Genomic DNA, 22062 nt, shown 5'->3' on the forward strand with positions numbered 1-22062 from the left:
CACTGTGCTCTAATTTACCTTGACTTCCTTTAATGGAAAAATAATTTGTGAAGTTATCATAACCACTAAGGAATTTTTTTTTAAGAAGTCACCATTCTTTTAGAAAAGCAAGAGATTTTCGAATCAGATAGAAAATTAATTACAATGGTGTTAGTTGCTCAGTCATGTCTAACTCTTTGTGACCCCATAGACTGTGGCCTGCGAGGCTCCTATGTTGATGAAATTCTCCAGGCAAAAATACTGGAGTGAGTTGTCATTTCCTACTCTAGGGGATCTTCCTGACCTAGTGATTGAACCGAGGTCTCCTGCATTGCAGGCAGATTCTTTACTGACTAAGCCACCAGGGAAGGTACCAGGGAAGGAATTACATTGGTACCTGGATGATATATTTTTTTAAATGTTGACTAAATTCTCTTACTGTTACATCAGTATGTTAACCTCAGACTATGGTGTTTATTAAGAAAGTTTGTTCAGTGTTGTTATTAACAAATGTGAATAGACACATTTATGCCTATTTAAGCGTTGTATAACTATTGCAGTTTATTTTCCTAGGAAAATTACCGAGCTGCAATCAAAGCTGAAAGGATAATTGAAAATCTGGTAAAGAACCTGAACAGTGAAAACGAACAGCTGCAGGAGCATTGCGCCATGGCCATCTACCAGGTACAGTGGGCTCTCCTGCGTGGAGTTTAAGGTGGTGTTTCACGAGGTCCCATTGCCTGGGGGTGGGATTCAGGAATCTACATATATAAGAACCCCTAGGGATTTTGATGCACACATAGGTTTGAGAACTACTATTCTATTATGATGTGCTTTGTGTAAAATAGCCAGATATATGTACATGGTGCCTCTGTGTTGCCTTTCATATGTCCTATTCAAACACAATAGTTTTGGGAAATACATCTCCCACCAAGATGCAATAGATGAATGAGTGTGTGTATTCCTGTTTTACCTTTCTATTAATTTTATCTTTCTATTTATTGCTTTTTAAAATCTACATTAACTCTTTGTGAGTTACAAGTTCCATAGTATACCAAAACACCAGATTAGAATGGTAAAGGGGACGGAGAGCTGGCCTTGACAGATTCGTCTCTGGCTGGCTACAAGCAGCACCAGTTTCTGCCTAATCAGAGTAGATTTCCTAGAACAACATATTTTAAATGTGCAAAGTGAGAGAATGAGCCAGAAAGATGGAGTCAGAGGAAGGTTCATGTCAGTGAAGGGTTGTGTTAGTTTTCTGGAGTTGCCATAACTGTACATGAGTGAAAGTGTTAGTCGCTCAGTCGTGTCCAACTCTTTGTGACCATATGGACTGTAGCCCACCAGGCTCCTCTGTCCATGGAAAGTCTCCAGGCAAAGATGCTGGAGTGGGTTGCCATGCACGGTGGGTGGTTCAGTGACAAGAAAGGAGGTTTCTTCACAGTTCTGGAAGCTGGAAGTCTCAGGGGAGGTGTCAGCAGGATTGTTTCCTTCTGGGAAATCTCTCCTTGGCTTGTGGACGGACATCTTCACATTCCCCTGCCCTCGTCCCTCTGTCTTCACATGTCTTCCTCTGTGGCCTGATGTCCTCTTCTTATAAGGACACCTGGCACTCTGGATGCAAGCCCACCTCCGTGATCTCATATAACTGTAACTACCTTCATCACATTCTGACATAGGGGGGTGAGGCCCTCAACGTCTGAGTTGTGAGAGGAAACAGCTCACACATAGCAGGGATATATCAAACGTTTATATTTTTAGTTTTTATGTAATTTTAAGGGTTACTTTCCATATACAGTTATCACAGAGCTTTCCAGGTGACAGTAGTGATAAAGAACCCACCTGCAAATGCAGAAGATGTAAGAGACGCAAGTTTGATCCCTTGTTCGGGAAGATCCTCTCACGGAGGGCCTAATGGCCCACTCCAGTATTCTTGCCTGGGAAATCCCACGGACAGAGGAGCCTGGCGGGCTGCAAGCTATAGGGTCGCAAACAGTTGGACATGACTTAAGCGACTAGCATGCACAGTTATTGCAGAATCTTGGCTGTACTCCCATGTGGTACAGTGCATCCTTAATCCTGTCTCGTCCACAGTACCTTGTCCCTCCCCATCACTCACCCCCATGCCCCTCTCCCCGACTGTAACCACTAGGCTGGTCTCTAGATCTGTGAGTCTGCTTCTTTTATGTTATATTCACGTTTGTTGTATTTTTTAGGTTCCACATATAAGCAACAGCATACAGTATTTATCTTTCTCTGACTTACTTTATTTAGCATAATGCCCTTCAAGCCCTTCCATGGGTTGTACCTGGCATATATGGTACATAACATGCAGCCTAAAACCTTAGAGACCAACTGTATGCTTAGAATATCAAATCTCTGCTACATTTGTCATCGTTTGGCTTTATAAATTGGGAAGCATCATGAGTTGGGAACAGCTATGCAGTCTTCCCCGGTGGCTCAGATGGTAAGGCGTCTGCCCGCAACGCAGGAGACCCAGGTTTGATCCCTGGGTTGGGAAGATCTCCTGGAGAAGGAAACGGCAACCCACTCCAGTACTCTTGCCTGGAGAATCCCACGGACAGAGGAGCCTGGTAGGCTACACCCCATGGGGTCGCAGAGAGTCAGACACGACTGAGCAACTTCACTTTCACTTTTCACTACGCAGTCTTACTGTTATTTCAAAGGATAACACAAACATACGGATAAACATGTATGAATAAAATGTCGGTTGCTGTCCCTACCACCCGCTGCTCTAGCCTCTGTTGGGGAAATTCCTCACTTTGGGGGTTATTAAAGATCTGGCAGAACTCCCTTCCCTCATCTGTCTTCTCTACTGTGTTTTCCCAAGGCTGTGGGTTACGTCACTGCAGAAATTCTCCAGCCATGCATGTGGTTTTCTAGGTTCTTCACTGACCTTGCCTCTGTCTTGGTAGAAGCCCAGATTACCCCAGAACTGGCTTGGGAGGTTAACCCAGCATATAAACACTGCTAATATTCCCAAAACCATGTAAAGGAAGAGAGACACTGTCAGATAGTGGTCAGTATAGACTAGAATTATGTCTTACTTGAAGGCTCCTTCAGAAAATGACACTCTTTAAAAAGTAGTTTCGTGGCAACTAGATTGGCAGCCTCTTTATCAGTCACTGAAAGTTTGATAAACCTTGACCATGACAGCGTCTGACTTGGCTTTTTGTGTAGTGTGCGGAAGACGAGGAAACCCGCGACCTGGTGAGGCTGCATGGAGGACTTAAACCCCTGGCCTCCCTCCTCAACAACACTGACAACAAAGAGCGGTTGGCCGCTGTCACAGGGGCCATATGGAAATGTTCCATCAGCAAAGAGAACGTGACCAAGTAAGGGAAGGCATTCAGTGTTTTGTATTAAGCTATGGCCATCAAAACACATCCTTCCATTTTAATGCTATTTTAATAAAGAGTTGATTCTAATGCTACTCCTATAATTTTGAAAGCTGCACATTCTGGACTGAATGAAATGAAAGTGCCTGCTTCTCACCCCACCACCCGGAAATGATTTTCATGCATTAATAGAAGGAAGGGGCTGACGTATTCTCCCTGTTCCGTGGGCTGTTTTGCATGTGGGCAGCCGTTTAAATGAGAAGCACCCCTGATATTTCCTGTAGAGACCCTTCAAGGTGAAAGAATGAATTTCCCACAGAATCTTTAGACAAGGAACTGGTTTTATTCTTTTTCTAAAGATAAACAAGATGAGTCAGCTAAAGACCAACTAACCAATTAATCTTCAAGTGTAGTCATTTTCAAATACACTTTTGTGGAATTTTAAAGTATTTGTAAACTTTATGATCATTTGATTAATTTTAATCTTTGAATTTATCTTTTTATATATTTTTAGAGTTTACACACTCTATGATGGATGTTCTAGGCAAACTTTTCCCTATCTCAGGGTGATGATTTTCTTTGACAAGAAATTTACATGTTCTGTCTAACACAGTGATGATTTATTTTGCTTTGTTCATGTAAAATAATTCCTGAAATGTGAGGGAAAACCCCTAGGGCAGTGAGACTGTCGATACTCAGATTTGAAAAAAGTTATAGTTGTCTCAGAGGCTGTACAGGGTGGTACTTAAGAGCAGAGACAATGGATGTGGATGCAGGCTTCACTGTTTACCAAGCTTCAGATTAGCCTTTTGAAAATGGGGGTAATAATAGTATCCCTATCACAGAATTGTTATAATGATTGAATGAGCATATAGTTAGCATTTAGTACATTTTAGCTATTAATATTATCACTAAGATTGCTATCAGCTAATATCAGAAATAACACTGTTCACCTCTTTCCTTCCCTTCCTACCCTCTTTTGCTTTGTGATGAACTCAGATTTCGGGAATACAAAGCCATCGAAACCCTGGTGGGACTTTTAACTGACCAGCCCGAGGAAGTGCTTGTGAATGTGGTTGGTGCGTTGGGAGAATGCTGCCAAGAACATGAGAACAGAGTCATCATCCGGAGATGTGGTGGCATCCAGCCACTCGTGAACCTCCTCGTTGGGATAAACCAAGCTCTACTTGTCAATGTCACAAAAGCAGTTGGTGCTTGTGCGATGGAGCCCGAAAGTATGATGTAAGTGATCCTCAAGGCTGAAAGGTTTTGAGAGTGTTAGAAGGAATGCTGAGAAGTCATGGAAGAGTGTCATCTCTTAGAATTGGTGTGCATGAGTGATGAGAGGGTAAAATGTGCTTGTAAGTAACCACAAGGTGACCAAATCGGACTTACAAAGCCAGATTGTTCCCTTGAATAAGCTGGAGGGTACTGACTAAAATACCCAGTGATCAATCAAAAGAGTGGTGGAATTATCATTAGGGGAATCATCTATATTTTATAGATATTGATAACAGTAATATAATAATACAACTGACAAAATGAGAAGAGTGGATGAGTAGGTGTGCAAATTCTGTCTTGCACATAAATAAATCAATAGATAGTATTTAAAACAGAAGTTTTATCTATCTATCCATGTGTCCAGGATGTCTGGCTCTAGGTGAGTGATCACACCATCCTGATTATCTGGGTCATGAAGATCTTTTTTGTACAGTTCTGTGTATTCTTGCCACCTCTTCTTAATATCTTCTGCTTCTGTTAGGTCCATACCATTTCTGTCCTTTATCGAGCCCATCTTTGTATGAAATGTTCCTTGGTATCTCTAATTTTCTTGAAGAGATCTCTAGTATTTCCCATTCTGTTGTTTTCCTCTATTTTTTTGCATTGATCACTGAGGAAGGCTTTATCTCTTCTTGCTATTCTTTGGAACTCTGCATTCAGATGCTTATATCTTTCCTTTTCTCCTTTGCTTTTCACTTCTCTTCTTTTCGCAGCTATTTGTAAGGACTCCTCAGACAGCCATTTTGCTTTTTTGCATTTCTTTTCCATGGGGATGGTCTTGATCCCTGTCTCCTGTACAGTATCACGAACCTCCATCCATAGTTCATCAGGCACTCTTTTTATCAGATCTAGTCTCTTAAATCTATTTCTCACTTCCACTGTATAATCATAAGGGTTTTGATTTAGGTCATACCTGAATGGTCTAGTGGTTTTCCCTGCTTTCTTCAATTTCAGTCTGAATTTGGCAATAAGGAGTTCATGATCTGAGCCATAGTCAGCTCCTGGTCTTGTTTTTGCTGACTGTATAGAGCTTCTCCATCTTTGGCTGCAAAGAATATAATCAATCTGATTATGGTGTTGACCATCTGGTGATGTCCATATGTAGAGTCATTGCTGGGAGAAATATCAATAACCTCAGATATGCAGATGACACCACCCTTATGGCAGAAAGTGAAGAGGAACTAAAAAGCCTCTTGATGAAAGTGAAAGAGGAGAGTGAAAAAGTTGGCTTAAAGGTCAACATTCAGAAAGTGAAGATCATGGCATCCGGTCCCATCACTTCATGGGGAATAGATGGGGAAACAGTGGAAACAGTGTAAGACTTTATTTTTTGGGCTCCAAAGTCACTGCAGATGGTGATTGTAGCCATGAAATTAAAAGACGCTTACTCCTTGGAAGAAAAGTTATCACCAACCTAGATAGCATATTCAAAAGCAGAGACACTACTTTGCCAACAAAGGTCTGTCTAGTCAAGGCTATGGTTTTTCCAGTGGTCATGTATGGATGTGAGAGTTGGACTGTGAAGAAAGTTGAGTGCCGAAGAATTGCTGCTTTTGAACTGTGTTGTTGGAGAAAGCTCTTGAGCATCCCTTGGACTTCAAGGAGATCCAACCAGTCCATTCTGAAGGAGATCAGCCCTGGGATTTCTTTGAAAGGAATGATGCTAAAGCTGAAGCTCCAGTACTTTGGCCACCTCATGCGAAGAGTTGACTCATTGGAAAAGACTCTGATGCTGGGAGGGATTGGGGGCAGGAGGAGAAGGGGACGACAGAGGATGAGATGGCTGGATGGCATCACTGACTCAATGGACGTGAGTCTGAGTGAACTCTGGGAGATGGTGATGAACACGGAGGCCTGGTGTGCTGCGATTCATGGGGTCGCAAAGAGTCGGACATGACTGAGCGACTGGACTGAACTGAACTGAAATGATTTTTTAAAAATAATTTTATTTATGGCTGTGCCGGGTGTTTGTTGCTGCTCAGGCTATTTTTTAGTCGCAGTGAGCAGGGCTACTCTCTTGCTGTGGTGTGTAGGCTTCTCTTTGTGGTGGCTTCCCTTGTTGGTGGCTTCCCTTGTTGCATCACATGGTCTCAAGGGTGCATGGGCTTCAGTAGTTGTTGCATGTGGGCTCAGAAATTGTGGCTCTAGGGCTCTAGGTACAAGTGCAGTAGTTTTGATGCACGGGCTTAGTTGCCCTGTGGCATGTGGGATCTCCTTGGACTAGGGATCAAACCTGTGTCTCCTGCATTGGCAGGCGGATTCTTTACCACTGAGCCACAAGGGAAGCCCTGGAATAATTTTAATGATTATTATTTCTGCATGGTAGTATTTGGGATCTTTGTACTTTCTTTTTTACATTTTCTACACAATTTGTATGATAAATATGTATCATCTTTAAAATAAAGTTCTTGCTTAGTACCTTGCACAATCTCATTTTCTCCTGAATAGTGTACAGTGGTTTAGAGTATAGATTCTGGAGGCATTGCCTGGAATGCCAGTCTCATCACTTACTATGTGTCCTACAGCAAATTATTAAAGTACTTGGTGCCTTGGCTCCTAAATATATGACTTGGAGACAGTCATGGTACCTGTCTCATTGGATTGTTGTAATGATTGAGTGAATTAATGTATGTAAAGTACTTGATAATAGTGTTGGGTAAGTGTTGGCTGGTATCATTCACATAGCAGTAGCTTTAAATAATAGCAATTTAAACCAATAATAACACAAATACAAAATTAAAGTCAGAGTGTCTAGTATCTGTACTTGTCTATAGATGAGTCCATTTCTCTTTTATCAAATTAATCATGTTATTTAACTTGCTATAAATCAAGAATAAGAGGATCTTGAATGGGTCTTCTCAGCTGCAATCAGGAATTTTGAGGGTGTGACATACACATGTTAGTAGGTGATTATAATTCAGGCCTTTGTGTATTGTGCTAAGCTTGGGTTTTGTTTTAAACTTGGTTGAAGTTTACTAAAGGATTTTAGGCATAACCTGAAACAGAGAAGCTATTTAGGAAACCATTGTGGGCCAGAGGTGAAGGTGGTTTACACTAAGCATATGGAATATAATATATAATACTAAAGAATAAAAAAAGTGAAGATTAAAGAACAAAATAAGAGAATAGATAAAACCAGGTGAATGACTGAGCATGAGTCGCAAAGAAGAGGGAGGAGTCATGGGTGATAATTAGGTTTCTGACTTGGATAACTATGAAAAGATGAGATGGATGTTTGTACCACTTACTGATATAGGGAATGTAGCTGGACGAATGGTGAAGGCAAAATGAACTTCACTAGCGCAGAAACAAAGCCAGTTTGTTCATCATGGTGCATTCATTGTCTAACCCAGTCCCAGGCTCAGGATAGGCACTCAACGAACATTTATAAGTACACGGAATGAATGATGAATTCAGTTACATTCAGTACACATTGAGGTTTTGTGGTGATGATAACTAGTCAATTGGCTATTCATTCATGTCTAAAACTTAGGATAGAATGTGGGTTGGGCATGTAGTATTATGAACATTTGGCAGCTTAAGTGATGAATATATGTGAGGTTGTGAGGAAGAGAAAGAAAAGGGAAAAGAAGACAAAAACAGAATCCTATTCAGCCTGCTCTTCTAAGGAGAATGAGTGGACCAGAGAAGAGGTGCCTGTAAAGAAATAGCAAAGGAACAGCCCCAGCTGTGAGGGAAGCCAGAAGAACAAGAAACTGAAAAAAACAAAGGGAAGAGAGCGCTTAAGGGGAAATGTGGTCAAAAGTGTCAAATTTTGTGACAGACGCTCGTAAGATAAAGACTAAACTGTTCTTTCTTGTGCAACAAGGAGGTTGATGAACCCTCTTGTACTTGTGGATATGGTTTTCGTACAGATATTTTTAGAAACACACAAAGTCAGTTTTAGAAAACAGTGTTTTGAGTTTGGTAAGGATCCAACAGTGTTACATGTGGCGTCATATTTCAGATGTGGCTATTGCTAGATTTGTAGGATTTATTGAGTCTTCAAGCTTCAAGTTAAATGGTAAGGAATTGACAAATACCTCTCTCTTGTGTAAGTTTTAAATAATTCATAGGTTAGGAACTTGTTTTAATGATTAGCAGTTTTATGTTGCTTTTTGAGATGTCTGTGGGTGTGGCCAAAACTTAGGTGTGGCATATGAGGGTAAACATCTATACACATAGCAGAGTTTTATTAGCTCTGTGATAGAATGCACAATTCTCTTCCCATATCTATTTTTCAGTAAGAATACAAAACATGTTAAAAGTAACAGTTTAGCTACTGAATCAAAAATTGTTTTTAAGACACCAGTGATTTCAGAAAACTTTACTGACTTTTCTCAGTACATCAGACTACTTAAAGACTCAGTATAAACAGTTTCATATTAATTATGCCCTTCCTGAGGACCTGACATGAACAGCCAGTATCCTGATGTATTAGGTTCATGAGAAAGTAGATTTATTCATGCTGGATTTTCTTTTTTTGTTGACTTGTTAATGCCTATTTGATATGTACAGAATTCATCTGGAGGTAATTTGTCCTTCAAGTATATAAAAATCACACGAACGTTGCAAAAAACTGTTAACGCTTATGTTTTGGGGAATGTAACTTTCACATAAAGTACTATAAAATTTCAAATGACTAAAAAGTATTGAAGCTAAAAACCTATACGTCTAAAATTTCTTTTCCATACCTCAGGCTCTTTACTTACCTTTAGAAAATTAAAAAAAAATTTTATTGAATTATAGTTGATTTACTATGTTGTGTTAGTTTCAGGTATATAGCAAAGAATATATATAGGAAGAAAAGAATCTGAAAAAGAATATATATTATATAAATTATATATATTAGATTATATATATTATATAAATATATATTCTTTTTCAGATTGTTTTCCCATATAGGTTGTATATATAATATATATATAAATTATATATATTAGATTATATATATTATATAAATATATATTCTTTTTCAGATTGTTTTCCCATATAGGTTATTCCAAAATATTGAGTATAGATCCCTGTGCTATACAGTAGGTCCTTGTTGTTTATCTATTTTATATGTAGTAGTGTGTATATGTTACTCCCAATTTATACCCCCCACTCCTTTCCCTTTGGTAACCATGACATTGTTTTCCTGTCTGTGAGTTTGTTTCTGTTTTGTAAAGATAAGTTCATTTGTATCATTCTTGTTTAGATTCCACATGTAAATAATAACATAGAATATTTGTCTTTCTCTGCCTGACTTATTTAGTTAGTATGATAATCTCTAGGTCCCGTTGCTGCAAATGACATTATTTTGTTCTTTTTATTGCTGAGAAATAGTCCATTGTATATGTGTACCACCTCCTCTTTATCCTCTCCTCTGTCAATGAATGTTTAGGTTTCTTCCCTGTCTTGGCTATTGCGGATAGTACTGCAGTGAACATTGGAGTGCATATATTTTGTTGAATTATAGTTTTGTCTGAATGTATGACCAGGAGTGGGATTGCAGGATCATATGATAGCTCAGTTGTTAGTTTTTAAGGGAACTTTCATACTGTTCTTCATAGTGGCTGCACAAATTTACATTCCCACCAGCTAAACTTTTATTTTGAAATAACACTAGACTTACAGAAAAGTCGCAAGAATATAGAATGCGTGGAATAGAGAGTTCCCATATGCCCTTAACATCCTACACACCAATTTGAAGAGTGTGGTATGTGGGTTTTGTCCTTTTTTGTTCAGTTCATTTCCAAGTATTTAATCTTCCTTATTGGTGGTATAATTTTTTTTCACTGCTATTATATTCTTCAATTGGTTGTCTCTATGAAGGAAATGGTAATCCACTCCAGTATTCTTGCCTGGAGAATCTCACGGACGGAGAAGCCTGGTAGGCTACAGTCCACGGGGTCACAAACAGTCGGACACGACTGAGCAACTTCACTTGACTTCACTTCATGAGAACTGTTGAATTTTGTGTATTAATTCTATATGCTGCTACCTAACAGAATTCTCTTATCAAGTTCACTTTATTACTGATTTTCTAGCACAGTTGTTGACTTACTATAGCACATGGACCAAATTCTGTTTTTGTAAATAAAGTTTTATTGTAACATACTCACACTCATTCATTTCTGTATTGTCTTTGATGACTTTTATGTTACAAATGAAAGAGTTGAGTAGTTGTGACAAAGACCAGATAACCCAAAAAGACTAATATACTTGCTCAGTTCAGTTCAGTTCAGTCGCTCAGTCGTGTCCGACTCTTTGTGACCCCATGAATCGCAGCATGCCAGGCCTCCCTGTCCATCACCAACTCCTGGAGTTCACTCAGATTCACGTCCATCGAGTCCGTGATGCCATCCAGCCATCTCATCCTCGGTCGTCCCCTTCTCCTCCTGCCCCCAATCCCTCCCAGCATCAGAGTCTTTTCCAATGAGTCAACTCTTCGCATGAGGTGGCCAAAGTACTGGAGTTTCAGCTTTAGCATCATTCCCTCCAAAGACATCCCAGGGTTGATCTCCTTTACCAGGGCTTAATTTTTAAAAATTGCTGAGTTCTTTCCTAGGATATTCCTGAGGAAGTTTTATGTCTTCTTTATTAATTCTTATTCTTTAGGTTGATTTCTTGTTTGATTTCATTAGCTGATTTCATACCACAATGCTGACTAGTGGCTTCCCTGGTGGCTCAGAGGTTAAAGCATCTGCCTCCAATGCGGGAGACCCGGGTTCGATCCCTGGGTCGGGAAGATCCCCTGGAGAAGGAAATGGTAACCCACTCCAGTATTCTTGCCTGGAGAATCCCATGGACAGAGGAGCCTGGCAGGCTGCAGTCCACGGGGTCGCAAAGAGTCGGACACGACTGAGCGACTTCACTCACTTCACTCAGTGGAGATTACTGGTTTTAGTGGACATGCCTTTAGTGCTATTTTATTAGGTGAAATAATGTCTTGAGGACTAAGGTATATACATTTTATCATATTTTTCAAAACCTCTTAATTTTTATTTTTGAAGAGTGGTTTTTAAGTCATGTATAGGTATTGAAAAGACTTTTCCCAGAAAAAAAAAATAGGTATTAGATTTTGTCAGATATCTTTTTAAGCATTTATGGAGATTATGCTCTATTTGGTCCAGTATGATTTTCCCTTTATATCTATCAACATCATGAATAATACTCATGGGTTTCCAAACACTGCACCAACCTTGCATTCTGGGAATAAGTTTCACTTGGTCATGATGTGCTGATTTCTTAATGTGGTATAGGATTCTGTTTGCTAATCTTAGTATTTCAATAATGATATCAAGTTAATTTTGGTCTGTAGTTTGTTTCTTTTCCTTCCTTTCTTTTTAAAAAGACTATCAAATTTAGGTATCAGTATTATACCTGCTTTAAAAAGAAATTACGAAGTTTTCTTTTATTTCAGTGCCCTGGAATAATTTTTTGAACAATGGCATAAAGGTTTGGTAGAAGTATACTGTCCAGTCATGTGGGCCCAATCTCTGTGTGTTTTATTAGTTCTTTATTGGTTTCCCCTAGTTCTTCTATGAAATCTGATCCATTTATGCTTTTTACTCAAATGGGGTCAGTTTTGGCAATCTGCATTTCCTCATAAAATGATCAATTTCATTTACATTATCAAATTTATTTAAACAGTGATCTGAAAAGCAATGTCTTATGATTTTTAAACTTTGTCTTTTTTCAGTGGTTATTTCCCACTTGTCAATTTATGTTTGTGTGTGTGAGCTTTCTCCTGTTTTTTCCCTGATCAAATTATCTGGTATAGTTTCCCTATTTTGATTTTTTTCTGGAAAAAAATTAATTAATTAGATACACTGTGCTTTTATTCTCTACCTCATAAATTTCTTTTATCTTTATGTTGTCTTTTTAGAGTTTATTTTGTAACTATTTTTCTAATTTTTTGAGCTTGGACGATATTTTATTTTATTTTTTTGGCTGTGCAGTGCAGTTTGTGGAATCCTAATTCCCTGACCAGAGGTTGAACCCAGGCCACCTGTGGTGGAAGTGTGGACTCCTAACCACTGGACTGCCAGGGAATTCCCTGGTTTCATAATAACAAAAGTAGTTTGTGCTATGAACATTTCTTTGACACGTCTTTAAATGTCCCTTGTAAATTCTGATATGTAGTGATTTCATTATCATTACTTTTAAGAAATTCTTTAAATTCAATTTGCATTTTCCCTTTAGACCATGTGTTGCTTAATGGAATTTTTTTTAATTCCACAAAAGGGAAGCTTTTTATTTTTTGTTTATTTTAGCTATTTCTTATTATGTTGCAGTTTACTCAGAGTGTTTTATTTCTACTTTTTATGGAACATACTGGTATTTCCTTTATGACTTACTATAAGATGAATTTTTACAAAACATCTATAGGTGCTTTGGGTGAAGATATATTCTCTTTCAACAGAGGCTAGAAGTGAAGTGAAGTTTTAGTTGCTCAGTCATGTCCGACTCTCTGGGACCTTATGGGCTGTATGTAGCCTGCCAGGCTCCTTTGTCCATGGAATTCTTCAGGCAAGAATACTGGAGTGGGTTGCCATTTCCTTCTCCAGGGGATCTTCCTGATCCAGGGATCAAACCTGGGCCTCCCACATTGCAGGCAGATTCTTTACCACCTGAGCCACCAGAGGTCAACAGAGGGTACATAATGAAACAGATCTTAAGAATATACAACAGAGGGTAGAATCTGATGTATATTCTGAAGATCTGTTTCATTATGTTAGATAAGCCCTCTATCCTTACTATTTATTTTTCATGCACACGATCTGTCTCATACTGAACGTGGTGGCATTATTAGCGTGCTTCTACCTGTGTTGTCTTACAGCTCATATAGCTTTTGCTACTTAAAGGCAGGCTCCATATTATTTGGTGCATAAATGTTCTAATCATTGTGGATTATAGCTTTTAATACTTCAAGAGCTCTTCTTTGTCATGTTTAATGGGTTTTGGCTTGATATTTCTACTTTGATATAAGAATCTTTACCCCTGCTCTCATATTTTTTCCATTTCTGGGAGTATCTTGGCCTACCTTTTGTTTTTAGTCTTTCTTGAACCACATTCTTTTAGGTGTGGTGTCTTATGTAGTCTATAGATGGGTCTTGCTTTGTACATCAAATTAAACATATTTTTAATAATCGAGCTAAACCCACATACACTCAATGATGTTTGGTCTCATAATATTTTATAATTATTCATATTCTGTTATATTTGCTCTTTTCTTTATTTCAGTTTTGCTAGATGTAAAATTCTTGTTTCCCATTTTCTTTCTTGAATTAAAAAAAAAAGTCTGCTTCATTGTTGCCTTACTTCATATGTTTCTTGTGAAAACTGTGATATTAGTCAAATTCGTTCTTCTTTGTGAGTTTTTTTATCTTTTTGCTTGGAGGCCTTGAGAAATTTTTCTTTACCTTTATGATCTAATACTTTTACCCGCATCTCCAGGTTTATCTTAGAGTTCATTGATAATCATTTGGTTAACCTGAAATAGAATTAATACAGAAAAATCAGGATAAATGCTTTTTTCTCCCTTTGAAAAAGTCCAATTTCAGATACATGAGTTGTCAGGAGCCCTGGCAAATGCCAACAGTGATGATAAAGGCTGTTTTTTGGACTTAGTAGGAACTTATATATCCTCATGGTTTACTTCAGTCTCTGCTGTTAATTTTAAGACAGAATTCCTTCCACACATGATTCAAAACATGCTAAAGTTCTAATGTCTCAAGGTTTTCATTACTTAAGAATAACCTTAAACCTACAGATCAGCTTTCAGCTGTAAGTGCCTGCCTACATGCATGCTAAGTCACTTCATTCGTGTCCGACTCTTTTGCGACCCCATGGATTGTAGCCCACCAGGCTCCTCAGTCCATGGGATTCTCCAGGCAAGAATACTAGAGTGAGCTGCCACGCCCTCCTCCAGGGGATCTTCCAGACCCAGGGATCAAACCCCCATCTCCTGTGGCTCCTGCATTGCAGGCAGCTTCTTTACTACTGAGCCTACAAAAGGGTTAAATTTCATGTTGTTTTAGAAGATAATCAAGAAAAATTTTTATATTAATATTCCGTAAATGCCCAAGATTCTAAGAAGTTTTATGTAACATTTTGCTAAATAATATACTAATTTCCTACAATTTATCCTATAAAATATTTTCCTTCCACACATTATAAAACAAACATTTGCTGAACTGATTGTTACATAGTCCAGTGTTATGTGATCATGTAATGAAAGACTCTTTTATAAAACATATACACACGGATAGAATTAAAACTTACCATGGAATCTGTAACTCTAAATTTCCTGTCTTCTGTGGTTTAAACATAATTATGTTGCATTTACGTAGTTTTTCTTTTTACATTGGGCTTATTTCTTCTTTTTAAAAAGGGGAGAAAAAATAAAGCTATGCTTGTTTGCATACAAACAGGCCACTCAGAAATTTCATTTACCACAAAACCAGTCCTTACGACCTTTTAGGGCTTATGCAAGATATAAAATAGAATATGTTTCGTATGTTTCTGTCATTAAGAATATTTTTCCTTCCTTTTTACATGTTTTGGTTATTTGTTTCTCATCTGCATACTTTTAAAAGTATATGAATCTAACTGAGATACCGAAATGCCACATGAAAAGTAATTATGTGAGTCATTTTATCTTCTGAGTCTTAGTTTTCTCATTTTAAACAAGCTCTGAGGATGTTTAATTTGAAGGTTATATGGATTTTATTTATCTGCATTATATATCTTATTCATCTAGTTGTGGCATGTGCATAAGTTCAATAGCTGAATAAATTAATTGTTCAGTATTATTTCCTGTGTATGAGAGAGTGTGTGTGTGTGTTTACAATGAAGTTAAAACACATTTTTAAAGCTTTTAATTTGTAAAATGTTATATACATAAAGTACATGTATACGTTAGTGTATACATTAGCAAGTGTATACATTAGTAAATTTTAAAAAGAGAAGACTCATGTACCTGCCCCCTAAGCCAAGAAGCAGAATATTGTTGTTGCCTTACAAGACCCCCTAGCTGCCTGTCCTTCTCCCAGCCCACCCCGTGCCCACCTCCCTGCAGGCTGGGGAGAGCCCACTCTTACCTTTTATGGTAATTTTTATCTTGCCATGTTTTACACATTTTACACTTGAGAATGCCTCCCTTTAAAGTATAGTTCTGTTTTATTTCTATTTGGGAACAAATGGAAGCATGTAGTATGTGTTTATTTTTGTCTGTTTTTTTTGTTCAAAATTATAGGTTATTTTAATACTTAACTGTTCTGTTTGATGCATTTTAACAACTGTATACAATCATATAACCACCAGCCAAAAGAAAATGTAAAACATGTCCTTCACCCAGGAAAGTGCACTCATGCTATTTACCAGTCAGTCCCCACCCTAACCCCAAGCCACTTTCTCATTTCCATCACTATAGGTTAGTTTTGCCTGTTCTGGGAGTAGAATTTCTGATTCATTGGGTAGAAGTTTAGCTTTATTAGAAACTTACAGATAGTACACAACTGTGGTTGTACAATTTTACATTCCCATTGGTGCCAACGTTTAGGGTTCCTTTTTTTTTTTTAGTTTAGTCCTTCTAACAGAGAAGGCAATGGCAACCCACTCCAGTACTCTTGCCTGGAAAAGCCCATGGACGAAGGAGCCTGGTAAGCTGCAGTCCGTGGGGTTGCTAAGAGTCGGCACGACTGAGCGACTTTACTTTCACTTTTCACTTTCATGCATTGGAGAAGGAAATGGCAACCCACTCCAGTGTTCTTGCCTGGAGAATCCCAGGGACGGGGGAGCCTGGTGGGCTGCCATCTTTGGGGTCGCACAGAGTCGGACACGACTGAAGCGACTTAGCAGCAGCAGCAACAGGGTAAAAGGGCTCCCAGGTGGCTCAGTGGTAAAAGAATCCACTTGCAACGCAGGAGATGTGGGTTCAATCCCTGGGTCAGGAAGATTCGCTGGAGGAGGAAATGGCAACCCATTCCAGTATTCTTTTCTGGAAAATCCCATGGACAGAGCTGTCTGCTGGGCTACAGTCCATGGGGTCGTAAAGAGTTGGACAAGACTGAAGCGACTGAGCATGCATGCGCACAGGTTAAGCTTAATGTTCGTAGGTTAGATGTGTTAAATGTGTGTTCAATGTATGATACTTTTGACTTCCGATGGGTTTATTTTTGTTAGGATATAGATGCATCATTCAGTTGAGAAAGATATGTGCAGAGATTAGAAAGTGAAAGTAAAGTCGCTCCATTGTGTCCTACTCTTTGCGACCCCATGGACTGTAGTCTACCAGGCTCCTCTGTCCATGGTATTTTCTAGGCAGAAACACTGGAGTGGGTTGCCATTTCCTTCTCCAGGGGATTTTCCCAACCCAGGGGTTGAACCCGGGTCTCCCACATTGTAGGCAGACACTTTACCGTCTGAGCCACCAAGGAAGTCACGGAGTTAAGAGGGGAAAGTCAAATGAGACCTTGAGAAAGCAACCAGACAAACTCAGATGGTGGGACTTTCTACAGCAGTCTTCCTCTTTTAAGAGTCAGTGCCATAAAAAAATATTCTAGATTAAAAGAGACTAAATAGATATATCAAAAACATAGTGTATGATGCTTATTTGAATCCAGGTTTCATTTGCTTTTTTAAAAGCTCTAAAGGAAGTTTTGAGAATTGGGAATATTTGAATCTGAGCTGGATATTTGATTATATCAGGGAATTACTTTTACCTTTCTTAAATGCAAGAATAGTATAATGATAATGCAAAAGACTGTGCTTATTTTTAAAACATGAAAGTTTTAGTTATACACTGTTGTATCTGTAACTTACTTGCAAACAGTTTAGAAAAAATGAATACTCATATTGATAGATGACATAAGTAGATCAAATTTTGAAGGCTGTGTCTATTGATGCTTATTTTTACTGTTTTTAAGAAAACTCTTGAGTGTGTTTGAAATTTTTCATAGTGAGAAGGGAGGAAAAAAATAAGATCAAAAATTTTTTGCACTTATGGGAATTAAATTAACAGAACTTTTATGGAAGAGAGTCTATTGATACATATTTAACTTTAAAATATATAAAATCCTTACCTATTGATTCCATTTCTCAGTGTTTGTCCCTCTTGTTCTGCCCACATTGCCTCCTTCCCTGCCCGCTCATCTTCTTAGCCTGCAAATGCCTCTTTCATTTCTCTTAGTCTATATGCATATAATTCTGACATTTCTGATAAAGTTGAAATAGGGAATTTAAATTTACTACTAAAATGTGGAATTCTTGAAATATTCTAATCAATAGTGTATGATAAATCTTTGTTGAATGTCAATGCAAATTTATTTAATTGAATTCAAATCCAAATCAACTATATTACCTTTGCTATCTCTACAGATAATGTAGTGCTCATATACTCAAGTGAGGCTGTATGCCTGAATAAAATCAGAATTTTTTGGTTCAATACTTTATATTTCTAGTGTATATTAGTAAGTTTATAGTATACTCTGAATAAATATCCACTTTAAATCTTGGCTTAGCCTAATCACTGGATATAGATAGAGCCACGGATCAATCTAAGTTTATCTGCGTGTTTATTAACCTCAGAAATGAAACTAACATTAATTGCATATCTATTTGTAATTATATTGGATATCTCATTAGTAAGGTAATATGACCTGATTTTAATAGATGAGGAAATTCAAGCTTCAGGAGATTAAATATTTGCCCAATATCATGATTCTAGGTAGTAGTCCTGGTATTTGAATACATGATTTATAATTATCTAGTTTCAATTCAGTTCAGTTCAGTCACTCAGTCGTGTCTGACTCTTTGTGACCCCATGGACTGCAGCATGCCAGGCTTCCCTGTCCATCACCAACTCCTGGAGCTTATTCAAACTCATGTCCATTGAATCAATGATGCCATCCAACCATCTCATCCTCTGTCGTCCCCTTCTCCTCCTGCCTTCAATCTTTCCCAGCCTCAGGGTCTTTTCCAGTGAGTCAGTTCTTTGCATCAGGTGGCCAAAGTATTGGAGTTTCAGCTTCAGCATCAGTCCTTCCAATGAGTATTCAGGACTGATTTCCTTTAGGATGGACTGGTTGGACCTCCTTGCAGTCCAAGGGACTCTTTAAGAGTCTTCTTCAACACCACAGTTCTTATGCTCTTTCAATGGATACACACTTAGGTGTTCATTACTCTTAAATTTATTCCTTTGTCTATTTTGTAATTTTTGAAGAGTATCCACTTAGTCATAATTATGAAAAAAGGAAAAAGTGAAAGTGTTAATCACTCAGTTGTGTCTGACTCTTTGTGACCCCATGGATGGTAGCCTGCCAGATTCCTCTGTCCATGGAATTCTCCAGGCAAGAATAGTGGGTAGCCATTCCCTTTTCCCAGAGAAGGCAATAGCACCCTCCTCTAGTACTCTTGCCTGGAAAATCCCATGAACGAAGGAGCCTAGTAGGCTCCAGTCCACTGGGTCTCTAAGAGTTGGACACAACTGAGTGACTTCACTTTCACTTTTTACTTTCTCATTGGAGAAAGGAAATGGCAACCCACTCCAGTGTTCTTGCCTGGAGAATCCCAGGGACGGGGGAGCCTGGTGGGCTGCCGTCTATGGGGTTGCACAGAGTCAGACACGACTGAAGTGACTTAGCAGCAGCAGCAGCAGCAGCATTCTCTTCTCTAGGAGATCTTCCTGACCCAGGGATTGAACCTAGGTCTCCGGCATTACAGGCAGACTCTTTACCATCTGAGCCACCAGGAAAACCCCCAGTGATAATACATATCATAAATCATATGATGACAGTCATATAAGTCATAATCATAAAACCCCTCAAATACAGATACAAATGTAAATGTATCCAGTAATGATTTACAATGTCTAACTACTTTGAGAAAGAGTTTATTTTACTACTCCAAATGTTTAGGGATGTTTATAGTTTCATCAGACCACTGTTATACAATTATTCTTTTATATCCAGAAGGGTGGTTGTATGGATGTGACCAAGCATATGAACATTTGCGTTGGTTCATTTTATTTCTGCTTTGAGTGAACCTTCCCTCACCTGTCTTTAATGCACCCATCTAAACCATTTGCCTTTTTTCATGAAAGTAAGAAAAGATAAATTGTTTTATTTGCTTATACAATAAATACGTTATACAGCATTAGTTAAGCCACTTTACCTGTTTTTGTTTTTTAATGAAAGCACTTGAGTAGAGGTTCACTATGACAGCACTAATATCTGATGACTGTAATGATGACTAACTTCCACTTAACACTTATTGAGAATGAGTTCTTCTCCATGACAAGGACTACCTAGGTACTTGGTCTCTTATCAGTTCAGTTCAGTTCAGTCACTCAGTCGTGTCCAGTTCTTTGTGACTCCATGGACTGCAGCATGCCAGGCCTCACTGTCCATCACCAACTCTTGGAGGTTACTAAAACTCATGTCCATTGAGTTGGTGATGCCATCCACCATCTCATCCTCTATCATCCCCTTCTCCTCCTGCCTTCAGTCTTTCCCAGCATCAGGGTCTTTTCAGATCAGTCAGTTCTTCACGTCAGGTGGCCAAAGTATTGGAGTTTCCGCTTCAGCATCAGTCCTTTCAATGAATGTTCAGGACTGATTTCCTTTAGGATGGACTGGTTGGATCTCCTTGCAGTCCAAGGGACTCTCAAGAGTCTTCTCCAATACCACAGTTCAAAAGCATCAATTCTTCGGCTATGAGCTTTCTTTATAGTCTAACTCTAACATCCATATATGACTACTGGAAAAACAATAGCCTTGACTAGATGGACCTTTGTTGGCAAAAGTAATGTCTCTGCCTTTTAATAAGCTGTCTAGATTGGCCATAACTTTTCTTCCAAGGAGCAAGCATCTTTTAATTTCATGGCTGCAGTCACCATCTGCAGTGATTTTGGAGCCCCCCACCAAAATAAAGTCTCTCACTGTTTCCATTGTTTCCCCATCTATTTTCCATGAAGTAATGGGACCAGATGCCATGATCTTCGTTTTCTGAATGTTGAATTTTAAGACAACTTTTTCCACTCTCCTCTTTCACTTTCATCAAGAGGCTCTTTAGTTCTTCTTCACTTTCTACCATAAAGGTGGTGTCATCTGCATATCTGAGGTTATTGATACTTCTCCCGGCAATCTTGATTCCAGCTTGTGCTTCATCCAGCCCAGCATTTCTCATGATGTACTCTGCATATAAGTTAAATAAGCAGGGTGACAATATACAGCCTTGACTTACTCCTTCCCAATTTGGAACCAGTCTGTTGTTCCATGTCCAGTTCTAACTGTTACTTCTTGACCTGCATACATATTTCTCAAGAAGCAGATCAAGTGGTCTGGTATTTCCATCTTTTGAAGAATTTTCCATAGTTTGTTGTAATCCACACAGTCAAAGGCTTTGGCATAGTCAATAAAGCAGAAATAGATCTTTTTCTGGAACTCTCTTACTTTTTCAGTGATCCAATGGACGTTGGCAATTTGACTCTGGTTCCTCTGCCTTTTCTAAATCCAGGTTGAACATCTGAAATTTCATGTTTCATGTACTGTTGAATCCTGGCTTGGAGAATTTTGAGCAATACTTTCTTAGCGTGCGAGATGCATGCAATTGTTCAGTAGTTTGAGAATTCTTTGGCATTGCCTTTCTTTGGGATTGGAATGAAAACTGACCTTTTCCAGTCCTGTGGCCACTGCTGAGTTTTCCAAATTTGCTGGCATATTGAGTGCAGCACTTTCACAGCATCATCTTCCAGGATTTAAAATAGCTCAACTGGAATTCCATCACCTCCACTAGCTTTGTTTGTAGTGATGCTTTCTAAGGCCCACTTGACTTCACATTCCAGGATGTCTGGCTCTAGATGAGTGATCACACCATCGTGATTATCTGGGTCGTGAAGATCTTTTTTGTACAGTTCTTCTGTGTATTTTTGCCACCTCTTCTTAATATCTTCTGCTTCTGTTAGGTCCATACCATTTCTGTCCTTTATCGAGCCCATCTTTGCATGAAAAGTTCCCTTGGTATCTCAAATTTTCTTGAAGAGATCTCTAGTCTTTCCCATTCCATTGTTTTCCTCTATTTCTTTGCACTGATCACTGAGGAAGGCTTTCTTATCTCTTGCTATTCTTTGGAACTCTGCATTCAAATGGTTATATATTTCCTTTTCTCCTTTTCCTTTCACTTTTCTTCTTTTCACAGCTGTTTGTAAGGCCTCCTCAGACAACCATTTTGCCTTTTTGCATTTCATTTTCTTGGGGATGGTCTTGATCCCTGTCTCCTGTACAGTGTCACAAACCTCCATCCATAGTTCTTCAGGCATTCTGTCTATCAGATCTAATACCTGAATCTATTTGTCACTTCCACTGTATGGTCATAAGGTATTTGATTTAGGTCATACCTGAATGGTCTAGTGGTTTTCCCTACTTTCTTCAATTTCAGTCTGAATTTGGCAATA

At 38.7% G+C, this 22062-nt stretch overlaps 1 protein-coding gene across 1 annotated transcript in view; it reads left to right on the forward strand.

Moving 5' to 3' along the window:
* The window catches only part of ODAD2 (outer dynein arm docking complex subunit 2), a 158828-nt gene that overhangs the window by 69464 nt on the left and 67302 nt on the right, over nt 1-22062 (forward strand). Inside the window, exons 13-15 of the mRNA XM_068987709.1 lie at nt 553-663; nt 3181-3335; nt 4338-4580. Of these exons, the coding sequence (XP_068843810.1) occupies nt 553-663; nt 3181-3335; nt 4338-4580 (509 nt within the window). The remainder of the gene's footprint in view (nt 1-552; nt 664-3180; nt 3336-4337; nt 4581-22062) is intronic.

This window comes from Capricornis sumatraensis, chromosome 15 (genome assembly GCF_032405125.1).
Source record: "Capricornis sumatraensis isolate serow.1 chromosome 15, serow.2, whole genome shotgun sequence".
NCBI lineage: Eukaryota > Metazoa > Chordata > Mammalia > Artiodactyla > Bovidae > Capricornis > Capricornis sumatraensis.